This window comes from Pseudorasbora parva, chromosome 2, assembly GCF_024679245.1.
Source record: "Pseudorasbora parva isolate DD20220531a chromosome 2, ASM2467924v1, whole genome shotgun sequence".
Taxonomy (NCBI): Eukaryota; Metazoa; Chordata; class Actinopteri; order Cypriniformes; family Gobionidae; genus Pseudorasbora; species Pseudorasbora parva.
This window is the reverse complement of record NC_090173.1, coordinates 50,109,771-50,121,520: the sequence shown is the minus strand read 5'-3', so window position 1 is coordinate 50,121,520 and position 11,750 is coordinate 50,109,771. Positions and strand designations below refer to the sequence as shown.

General features: G+C 38.9%; 1 protein-coding gene across 11 annotated transcripts in view; it reads right to left on the bottom strand.

The window, feature by feature from the left end:
• The window catches only part of hgs (hepatocyte growth factor-regulated tyrosine kinase substrate), a 31,720-nt gene that overhangs the window by 2,832 nt on the left and 17,138 nt on the right, over positions 1-11,750 (bottom strand). For all 11 annotated transcript variants that reach the window (XM_067423470.1, XM_067423483.1, XM_067423496.1 and 8 more), the window contains 8 exons: positions 10,886-11,047; positions 10,578-10,791; positions 6,161-6,333; positions 5,951-6,091; positions 1,237-1,414; positions 998-1,131; positions 304-399; positions 95-181 (listed from right to left, as the gene is read on the bottom strand). In XM_067423470.1, coding sequence (XP_067279571.1) covers positions 95-181; positions 304-399; positions 998-1,131; positions 1,237-1,414; positions 5,951-6,091; positions 6,161-6,333; positions 10,578-10,791; positions 10,886-11,047 — 1,185 coding nt within the window. The remainder of the gene's footprint in view (positions 1-94; positions 182-303; positions 400-997; positions 1,132-1,236; positions 1,415-5,950; positions 6,092-6,160; positions 6,334-10,577; positions 10,792-10,885; positions 11,048-11,750) is intronic.

The window sequence follows — 11,750 nt, the reverse complement described above, 5'->3', positions numbered from 1 at the left end:
GGTTTAATAATTTATTTACGATATTTCAAAATGCATCTGTATATATAGAAGCATGCTATTTTACAATGAAGTGTGTATCCATAAAACATCTGACCTGCTGGTACATGGGCTGCTGCCCAGGCATGTAGGGCTGTTGGGGAGGCATGTTGGGGTCTTGTCCTGGAAGAGCGCTCATCATATTCTGCAGCAGAATGCAACGGCAATCAAAATTTACATCCCATATGGTTCTAGTGAAGGACATCAGTTCTGAAACACACAGGTTTAATGCAAGCCAGCAATGTGCTCTGAAATAGTAAATCATACCTGCATGTTGTACGGCTGGTAGCCCATGTAGGCGATACCATTGGTGGGGGCAGCCTGGGACATAGGGGGTAAACTCTGGGCTTGGGACACCACATTCTAGAGAAACAACATGTAGACATTCATGCCAACATTCAGCCTTCATTCTACACAAAGTAGACGTGCACTTCTTAAAGGAAATAATAGTATTTGCTAGGGCTGGGTATAGAAACAAATTTCACAATTTGATATCAAGAACTTCAATCCCACAATTAAGAGCTTTTCTGTTAAAAGAACAACTTTTCCAACCAATGGCTGTCAAAATGAACACTGGTAAGTAAAAAAGCAGAAGAGATGATCAGCTCACGTGTCACTAAAAAAGCAGTTCTGGTTTGAATTTCTTAATAAAATGTACATTAATTGAAAACCATGACCCTGTTTCATATCAAAAGTAACAAACCACACAACATACTGGGATTTATTGGATGGGGTGTGTGCTACAAATAATGTTTAGTGATTTGGTGAGGAGTTTTTCCTCACACATCAACTGAAAACAACAGAATAAAAGATTCAAGAATCGATATTAGTTATGAAATGGGAATTGATTAAATCATTTTTTTTAACCCAGCCCTAGTACTTGCAGTAAAAGAATATGATCTTTTTAGGTAAATGTAAAAATGCAAATTATATGTTTTGATTCTGGAAGGGATGTCCCGACCTGGTAGCCCTGTGAGGGTGTGGGCTGGTAGTTAGTGTAGGCGGGGGTGGTTGTGGGCGGGGCTTGTCCAGGGGCGGCTGGCTGCCCGCTGGTGCCTGCAGGCTGATACATGTAAGCGTTCACCATGTTGGGATCTAAAAAACAGTGGGCAAAGAATCTTTTATTAAATACAATTTTTTTTTAAATGTATCTAGTTTAATCGTTAAAAAAAAGGTAGAGGTAGAGGATGTTTGGGTGACCTGGAGGCATGGCCTGGTACGGGCCACCAGCAGTATTCTGTCCGGGCTGGTTCATGTAGACCCCATGCATGGGCGACCCCTCCACTGAACCAGCAGGACTGAACGTGCCTGGATAACTGGGAGGGCCAGTGGGGGGATACACCACCCCTCCGGCCACGTTAGGGGGAAGCGACTGCATCTGCAAACAGAACAGTATAAAAACGAAGATGCAACAACTAATTGATAAAATCAGAGAGAATGACAAAGCAATTACATAATCACAGATTTATTTTAAAGCGCCTATGTAAGCGAGCGTATAATTGTACTGTTGTGTTGTTGATTAAGAATTATAATGAACCCACCATTCAAGCAATTTCTACCCCTGAATTGCCACTAATTTGAAATTCATTACATGCCCACTGGCGCTCCACATGCACCATAAGTGATTTTAAAGGATCATGAACTGAGAAATCTTATTTTTCTTGAGCTTTTGACATTAGAGGTTCATAACTGAAAACTTTTTTGCTAGTCCAAAAACAGCTTTTATAGTAACCAAGCCCAGCGAACAACACATGGAATCTGGTGATAAACGGCCTTTGCAGAAGAAGATCAACGCCTACTTCATAATTGCAACTTTGGCCCCGCCCATTGGCATGTTACCGAGACGACGAGGAGAGAAGAGCAAAACAGGATAGAGTACAAATACCATAACCGTATCCTAATGCTAGGAATGTGTTTACTTATTTTCAACAATGTGAATGTCTCAGTTGAGCATTATTGAGCATGTATGCGGTACATAATTTCACTGGGGATTCTTTGGTAAATTAGTCGCAGTATCGGCGCAAGCTTTGCAAACATAGTTTTACAATATTGATTTGACAGTAATGCCACAGCATACAAGTAACAGTGTTAATTGTAATGCCTGTAGTGATGTGTCGTTCATGAACGATTCGTTCATTTTGAACGAATCTTTATTATGACTCGGGACTACCGAGTTGTCTCAGATAGTGATTCGTTCATTTTGTGTTGACCGCGCATGCGCATTACGCAACATATGGCCTCTGAATCAGCTCTGAATCTCCGAATGATTAGTTCTTTTGAGTCTCGGGTTTGAGTCTTTCGTTCTTCCTGTTAGTCCCATAGAGTCTATGCTGTCAGTAACGGAAACAGAAAAGATTAGTTCTTTTGAGTCTCGAGTTTGAGTCTTTCGTTCTTGTGTGTGTGTGTGTGTGTGTGTGTGTGTGTGTGTGTGTGTGTGTGTGTGTGTGTGTGTGTGTGTGTGTGTGTGTGTGTGTGTGTGTGTGTGTGTGTGTGTGTGTGTGTGTGTGTGTGTGTGTGTGTGTGTATATATATATATATATATATATATATATATATATACACATATATTTATATATATATATATATATATATATATATATATATATATATATATATATATATATACACATATATTTATATATATATATATATATTATATATATATATATATATACACTAGGGATGTCAACGATTAATCGATGATCGATTAATTGTCGATAAGACATTTGATCGATAAGACTTATCGATCATCGATTAAGCAGGGTCATGCGCGTGCGTGCGGCTCAAACGCGAAACGGGAGGAAAAATGAAGCGAGCGTGCCCGAGTTCTACTAGGGACCATTTTACAGCTGGAGTCACACCTTCATCATGACTGCAAGTTTGCATGTGCATTCACAGCCTTTTGTTTTGTACAAATGTAAGTTGTAATATTGTGTTTATTTTGTGCAGGCCTATCTATAGCTGATTTATCTCATAAGGATGCATTTGGTTAATAATTAATGTTAGAGGCGAGCGGTAGTAAAAGCGTGGCGTGATCAGCTTCAGCGTGCAGCTCCAACAGCAATGCACAGCTAATAATGACTATGAGTGGGACTATCATAGGCTATTACACAGCATTAATGAGAACACTATTGTAATAAAACATTGTGATCGTTAAGTATTTGGGTTTATTTGCCGTGTGTTTCATTGCGTTGATCCAGGAGGAGCGCGTGCACAACATGGTTCTCGGTCACGCACTCTGACTCGCGCATGTAACTTGGTTAAAGTTCACTTGTGCATTATCATCAGATTGTGCTGAAGTAATTTGTAATATTACATTTATTTTGTAACGTTATGTATGTGATCAATCATATAGGATGAGTTTCTTTCAGCGAAATAAAACGCACTAGCAAATGGCTTCAGTGTAACGTATGGCAACCGGTTTTCATTCAGTGCTTCGGCTTTAGCGCATATGAGCAATGCATAATAACGATGATTGGGACTGTCATATTATATAACAGAAATGAGAACACTGTTTTAATAAATGGTTGTAAAGTCATTGGGTTTAGGTGCCGTGTTCAGAGCGTTGTTCCTAGAGCGCGTCTCCCATTCTGAATATGAATATCAGCAACTCAATTTAAGTTCACTTGTGCATTCGCATCATTTTGTGAAGATATATAATTTGTAATATTTTGTTAACTTTATATAAATCTGATTAATCTCATATAGGAAGCTTTTTGTTGAGTTAAATAATGCGCTAGCAAAGAGCTTCAGTGTAACTTACCAGTGTTGATTCAGCGCATCCGCTTCAGCTCGCGCTGTTCAAACAGCAACGCACGACTAATAATAACTATGACTGGGACTGTCACATTACATAACATTAATGAAAACAATATTTTAATAAATCGTTTTGAATTAATTGGGTTTAGGTGGCGTTTCAGCACGTTGCTCTTGCTAGTGCGTCCACAAATTCTGAATAACAGATCTGAGGCGGCGTTCGTGTTGTATTACATGTTATATTTGGTTATTAAATAAGTCATTTAATTAAATTATAAATAACATAGACTCATTTTACAGTCCCATAGCCCTTTGTTTAGATAAAAAATCCCTCTCATTCATTTGGTGAACATGGCGTTTTGAGCAGCATTTGCACATCCTGTCATGCTGTCGGCTATAAGCCACTGCTGTGCACGCATATTTTAGTATTATGGTTAACGATTAATCGATTAATTGATCGTTAATTTAAACGACGATCGATCATGGGAATTTGTGAAAATTGACATCCCTAATATATACACACACACACAGTTGATTCAAAATTAGTCTAATTGAATTTGTGATGTTAGACTTGAATAGTCAATATATTTCCCATATTTGTATATGTCTGATATTAACTGAGAATAATATAAAAAATAAAATAAATAACTACGTGCTTTTTACTAAAAAGGTTGTGAACTTGTGTTCTATACGGTGACAAGTCACGTGACAAAAGAACGAACGACTCAAACCCGAGACTCGATCAAAAGAACTAATCTTTTCTGTTTCCGTTATTGACAGCATGGACTCTATGGGACTAACAGGAAGAACGAAAGACTCAAACCCGAAAGACTTGTAAGAACTAATCATTTTTGTTTGCGGACCTGTGTCACGTACGGCCCGGGCGGCCCAGCCCCCAGATCTGTTCAGAGTCAGACACAGACGAGTCGACAGCTAACGTCTCGAGGAGCTCGAAGACACGAGAGGCGGAAAACAAACGTGATAAATATGAAGTTGCAAGAGAAAGAATGTTTTGGATCAGGAGGTGAGGTGAACTAACAGTGAAACTGCAATAGCCTGACCCAACAACTAATCAATTAATTAAACATTTCAGTTTCTTATAATTTGGCTTTGGTTGCAGTACCCTATAGTTTATTTGTATGTAGTTTTAAAATGTAATCAACATTTTCATAAGTACTAGATGTGTTGGGCTATTTAACATGTCATTTTGGTGAAATGAACGAAATGACTCGAAAAAAGATTTGTTCATTTTGCTGAACGAGACTCAAAGATCCGAGTCAGTAAAATGATCCGAACTTCCCACTGCTAAATGCCTGATCTCACAGCAGACACGCCCCTTCAAACAGAGAGTTGAAATCAGAGGGCGAAAATTAAGGTAGGAAAAATGCCTTTTATTTTTAAATGATGAAAAAACAACAACAACAAAGTGCACCAAAGGAAACGCAACAATAAACCAATGCAGTTCATGGCCTTTAAAAGAGAGATGGAAAAAGAGGGAAAAGCTTCAACCACCAATGACAAAATGTATCTAATAACCCTTTCCTCGCAAAACAGAATTTTCCAGGTTTCCATGTTTTCCCTGTTGTGCGCTAGATGGCGCTATTATGCATCTTCTGATTGAGTTAAAAATCTCCTGATCAAAACACAGGTGAAGATGACGCAGAAACAAGCAATTTCGTATGTAAGCAGATACATATGTAAAATAACGTAATCTTCAACATAAAAATATTAAACAAAACTATCTAATGTTACTGTTGACCCAGGATGAGCTATAGCATTAGGAGTGTTGATGGACTCCATCGCTCTGAATCTAAACTGGATGTAGTCTTTGACAAAAACGTGATTTTCTCAGCTTTTTGCTCAAAATTTTGCTTTCTTATGAAACTTACCCACATTCAAGTGTTGATAAAAAAAAACAATGCATGAAGCTAGAGTAAAGCTTTTTTTTTTTTTTTTTTAAATTTAAGCAGAGGCTCTATTTCTTTTGATACATTGCATGCTCCGATATTCATAAAACAAAATATTCTCTGGGGGCTATTATATTTTTGAGAAAATTATTAAAAACGCTGCTGCTGGCTGGACACTTTAAAAAAAGCTGGCGATGAAAGAGATATTAAATGTCAAAAATGCTCAAAAGTGTGCATGTAGCAGTGCGCACCTGTGTGTAAGGCAGAGAGAAGGCAGGCATCTGTGCTCTCATCTGAATGGTGTGTTTCTGCTGCTCCAGGCGCATCTGCCTCTCCTTCTCCTGCTCCTGCAGGCGCTGAATCGCCAGCTGCCTTTGCATCTCCAGATACTCCTGCAGTAACCAATCACAGTCAGTTTTCCCTCATCACGTGATTCAGCGGTAAAAAGAAAAGCAACTTGCCTGTTTCTTCTGCCTCATGATCTCCAGTTTTTGGGCGAGCTGGATTTGTCTCTGTCTCTCTGCCTCCTCAGCAGCCCGTCGCAGCTTCTCCCGGTGCTCCTCTCTCAGAGCGTTCAGTGCCGCCCGCGCGTCACGCACCTGCGCCAGTTTGTCCTGAAGACCCTCATAGTACACTGACAGAGAGAGAAGACAACATTCAGCACATCAAGACCGTATAATTCACTCTGAGAGGTGCTAGGGACGATACTTTAAAACAGGGGTGGGCAATTCCAGTCCTGCAGTGCTCCAACCCTAAATCTAATTTCTAGAAGGCTACAGGCAGGTGAGTTTGATTTGGATTGAGCTCAACTCTGCAGGACAGTGGCCCTCCAGGACTGAAAATGCCCACCCCTGCTTTAAAATGACCCAACCTCCAAGCTACAATACACTAGTACAGGGGTGGGCGATTAAAAGAACTTATAAGTAAAAACTAATTGTGTCATTTTGAAAGTTATCTACAATGCAAGTTACTAACAAAAAGATCAGGTAAACAGCTCAGGTTCAGCTTTTTCTCTAAATAATATATTAAGAACGTTTACAAGAAAAAAAATATGAAACATCTAATTTGTTTTGATCATTATTTAAAATGAATAAATTAAATTCTAATTATTTTAGTTAATATTATGTTAAATCTTAATAATGCTAATAATTAAAGTTACAAAACAAGAGCGTTTGTTGTTTCATTAACAGACAGCAGGTTTATTAGGCTGCTGTCACTTTAAAAGGCTGTGCATGGACCTATTATACTGTTACACAACATGTGCTGTCTTTCTCAACTGTTAACATTCCAAAACTGACTGTTTACCAGAAAACTTGGCATTTTTAATGCATTTCACCCTTTAAGCGCAATAAGCCACAAAAAAGAAGTCAATTTGGTACTCGCAAGCTTTTCAAGAGGCCTTATGAGAGTGGCACTTGTATCCGGTTGTTAAGTCTGACGTCACGCGGCAGCGCTTCCGTGTCCAAGCGCTCTATCTTATACCAAAAGAAAAACTACAAACGGTGCTAATATACACACACAGTGTGGTGTAATACTGCAAAAAGGTTTAATTATAACTTTTTCCTCCATACCAAAATTCCAGAAGGCCAGACAGTGATTCATTATGTATAAATCGTTAAAATATTAACATCTGTAACACTGTGACCATAGAGACTGTTGTGTAGACTGTAAGTATTAAAAATGTTTAACTTTTTTAAACGTTTGATGTTTAATATGAAAAAATAGCGCTCATAAACGGCCGTCGATGGCATTCTCAAGTGAAACGAGTTGAGGCTAGGACACAGAAACGGCGTTCCTTACATCACGACTTAACAAGCGGATAGATCAGTGGTGTGAGTGCGAAACCGGACAGAATGAGTAAAATTATGCACAATGCAAACACTATTCAACCAGAGTGAATAAGATGAGTGAGTGAGAGAAGGTGGGTGTATGTCAATTCGCTGTTGAAAAAAAACAAACAAAAAAAAAAAAACCCAAAAACGAGCAGCTAGCATTAGTGTATCAATACTGTAGAAAATGAGTATTGGAACAGTTTCAGATATTTCAGTGTTTATACTAGGGCTGTCAATCGGCTAAAATATTTATTCACGATTAATCGCATGATTGTCATGAGTTAACTCACGATTAATCGCAATTTAATCGCACATTTTTAGCAATTGTAAATGTATCTTAAATTACATTTAAATTACGTTTTTAATACTCTAATCAACATGAGTATGGACAAATATGCATGCTTTATGCAAATGTACATTTATTATTAGTGAAACCAAACTTATTCAATAATAATCAATACAGCATGAAGGTCATAGATGTTTATCTAAGAAATTGTTCATGTCTCTTAAGCCTAAACTTAAAAATTAACAGTAAGTAGTGATTTCTCTCATTTTAAGAATATAAAGGGAGTTTTTACACTGGCAGTTTATTTCAGAGCAGGGCACAGTTCGTATGAAAAATTGGTAATGTGTACCAGTGAGCGCACCAGAACCACACCATACCTGGAGGAGGTCCATATTACACGAGGAGGAATATAGTGCGGCCCCTTTAAGAGATCCGCATTCCCTGTTAAACTGCCGGTATTTTGCTCGTGGGCCGCGATTCACGTGGACAGTGTGAAGAACACGGACTCGGGAGCGCGCTTGTTTAGGAAAAGTAACCTGTGCATTCGCTTTAGCCGATTGTAATGTATTTAGTTCAATAAAACAGGTGTACTGTAAGCCGTGATGGTGTTAATGATTTACCTCAGACATGAGCGAGAGTGAGCTGCAGTGCATCGCGCTCAGAGAATGTGCTCAGTGAGAAAACGCACTTTTCTTTCTGGAGTCTAATAAAAGTTAAACAGAAAATATGGTAGCTTATGTAGGCAATAACTACACTTTTGGTTTAGAATATTAATGTTAATGTCAACCCTTTTCTTTCCCTGTTGATGTTTGCTGCTGCATCCTTTGCATCTGACTGCTCTCACTTTTTCCAACTACGGGCAATGCCACAGATCAAATAGAAAATGCACGCTGCGTTAATAAATTGAGTGCCGTTAAAATTAATTTGCGTTAACGCGTTATTAACGGATTTATTTGACAGTCCTAGTTTATACATATCAAAATATCAATATTTTTGACAACACTACTACCTACTTAAACAATCTAAATTGCCCCGTTTGACAAAATGTAAATTGAATTTAAATTAATTTAACCTCTTAACCCTCGCCCTGTGCTGAGAAATAAATAAAAAAATGACATACCCCAAATAAAAATGTCTGCAGCTCTTAAACCCTATGGTCTATATCCATAAATGTGGTCTTATTTTAAACTAGACACTTTAAATTATGTTACCCAAAAGTCATAATAACTCAAATAGTATAGGGACAGATTAAAACAAGGGGAAATATGCATGTAAGTGACTCACGTTTTTATTTTTTTATTATTCCCTTATGGAAAAAAATATTAGATTTTAATTTTTATGCCCTGAAAATAACCTAACTATAAAACTGAATGTCTGATCATGCTTTGATTAAAATTTGAGGACGATTATCTCAAAAATGTAGCTTCTGTAAGCTTTTATGTCAAAAAAGACTGGGCTTCCTTTCAATAAAGTCCAATTATATTAGAACATTTGTGTAATAGTAAAGAGTAGTTTTTATTCAAATAAATCTGCAATAAACTGCTAATTATAATGCATTTGCAGTCCCTGATAACTAAAACAACTATTTACAGAATTTACAAGTGTAAAAAAAACTCATTTAGTTGATAAAAACAGTCTCTTATTTAGTCTGCGCGTTGTGTGTAAGTATGTGTGCTTACACTGGCAGGCGCTGGATACGATGAATGAAAACTGTGGAGACGACGCTAAGTAACAGCTAAGTAAGCATGAGGTATTCACCAATGCTTCTTACGACATCTCTTACAGAAACTACGCAAAATATTGTCTTTTGATTCGTTACTACATCCATCAATCAAATCTATGCTGGCTATGCATTGGCTAGGCATTGACTGGCTTATCCAACAAAGGACCGGCGAGTTTGACTGACAGATGTATCACCCAGTGACGCGCTCCCTTTCTATTTATGTGTCCTAGTCAGCTTTTGATTGAAGGAGAGAGACCTGGGAGGGTTTAATATGACCGGAACAGTCCACAGTACAGGGGAGATTGTCAAAATAAGGCTTACAATCGCTATTTCATTGAAAATGGACATGATTGATTACTCTTAACACAAAACGCTTATGCAAACAACGGAGGATTTTTAGTTTTTTCCCCTTATTTTTCGTTGTTTTGGATTAAAAGTGGGATGCATTTTGAAGAGTGGACTCTTACACAGACATGTATGCTGTTGTTTCGTGGATTCGTCCGATCTGATCTGAACGTCAGGAGATGAAAGATGAGTACCGCGTTCATTATGCTAATGTTTAAATAGCCACTGCTTTAGCATTTAATTTAACCCTTTCCTCTCTGGTGTATTTATTGCAAAAACGAGTTCAGAACATGAATCTTGAGTGTTTTAGCTTTCAAATGATGCATAGTTTGTGATAGTTGATTGAACAGTTTGTATAAAACAAAAGTAATTATAAGTAGAGACACGCCCACTTGCGTCAGACGCCCCGCCCACGATCCGGTGCGGATTAAGAAGTTAAAAGTGTTTTTCCTACTCATTGACATCAAGGAGGTTTTCTGTGCACACAGGATATACCTCAATAACTGATAATAAAACCATATTTAGATTATTTTAATTCTCAACAATTACCGGTTTTATTGAATAGTAAATGCAGCCTTTGACCAGATCACATGTTCTGGAGCCCAGTTTGCATCTATATTTAGGACTGTTCATGAATCTTGACACCATGTGGAAATGGGCCTAAAAAAAACAAACATGCACAGGGGACTCACTTCTCTTCTCATCCAGCTGGTTGAGTATTTCCAGCAGCTGTGGGTGCATGTTGTTGATGGACTGGAAGAGAGAGAGCACAGAGCTGTCGTTGGTGATGCTGCGGCCACGCATGTGGTTGCTCTTCATGCGGTTAAGGAAAGTGGTGACGGCATTCTGCAAGGCCTTCAGGAACTGCTCATGGTTCTCCTCTGATTCTCCATTCTGATACTGCGGCTGAAGAAACAGACACAAGATATTCAGTGGATGGAGAACATGATTAATATCATAACGTTAATAAAATGACTATCTATTTCAGAGTTCCAAGTACCTCCACTATGTTGATGGGTTGGACTGGAGCGTGGCTTTCCACCGGTTGGCTGATTGGCACGGGCTCTGGCAGTGAAACGGGAGCAGGAGCAGAGGGGGTGGGACTCTTGCGAACCTCTTCCTGTTTCTTTTCCCAGTAAGTTCTGTTCAGGTAACGGGCCAGCTGAAAAAATGAAGGTACTATTTATACACATAGTGCGTTTTAACTTCTATGAAAGAAGCCCTAATCATGTGACACTGAAGACTGGAGTAGTGACATGGGAAATTCAGCGTTCCATCTCAGGAACAAATAAAATTTAGCAAAATCAGGGCCCTGTGATTTCTGCAATGCAGAAAACGCGGACTGCAAGATGTTTGGTCTGGAAACTCACCATAGACAGGGCTCAATCCGAGGGGCGGGATAAACGGTTGTCTTTCAAACTCCCTCTGCACGCGATAGGATAGCGCTACACCAACCAGAGCAACGTGAAGCGGAGCTAGTTAATAAATTAAACATTCGCCATATCCGGTCGGCTAAACTCAGAACACATCTTCCCTTTTTAAGAATGACTTCAGTGCCGTTCTTTGCTCTTTTCTCAGAGAAAAGCTTAACTCCAAGTCTTCTAGAGTCACGGTCAAAGCTGATTTGAAAGACCGCCGTTCGCCAGTTTCTGTGTTTACAAGAAGCACACAAACGCAACTCGGCCGTTGTCATTATGGCCCCGCCCACCGAATCTATACACGATGTGATTGGCCCGGCCAGAGTTTGGTTTTTACAGCTCAGATGTGTATTGAGAGTTGCTAGACGACACTCGCGGCAGATTAGATTTGCTGCCGCTAGGGTGCGTCTAGATTTCTAGGCTAGAATTTCACAGAATTCATACAAT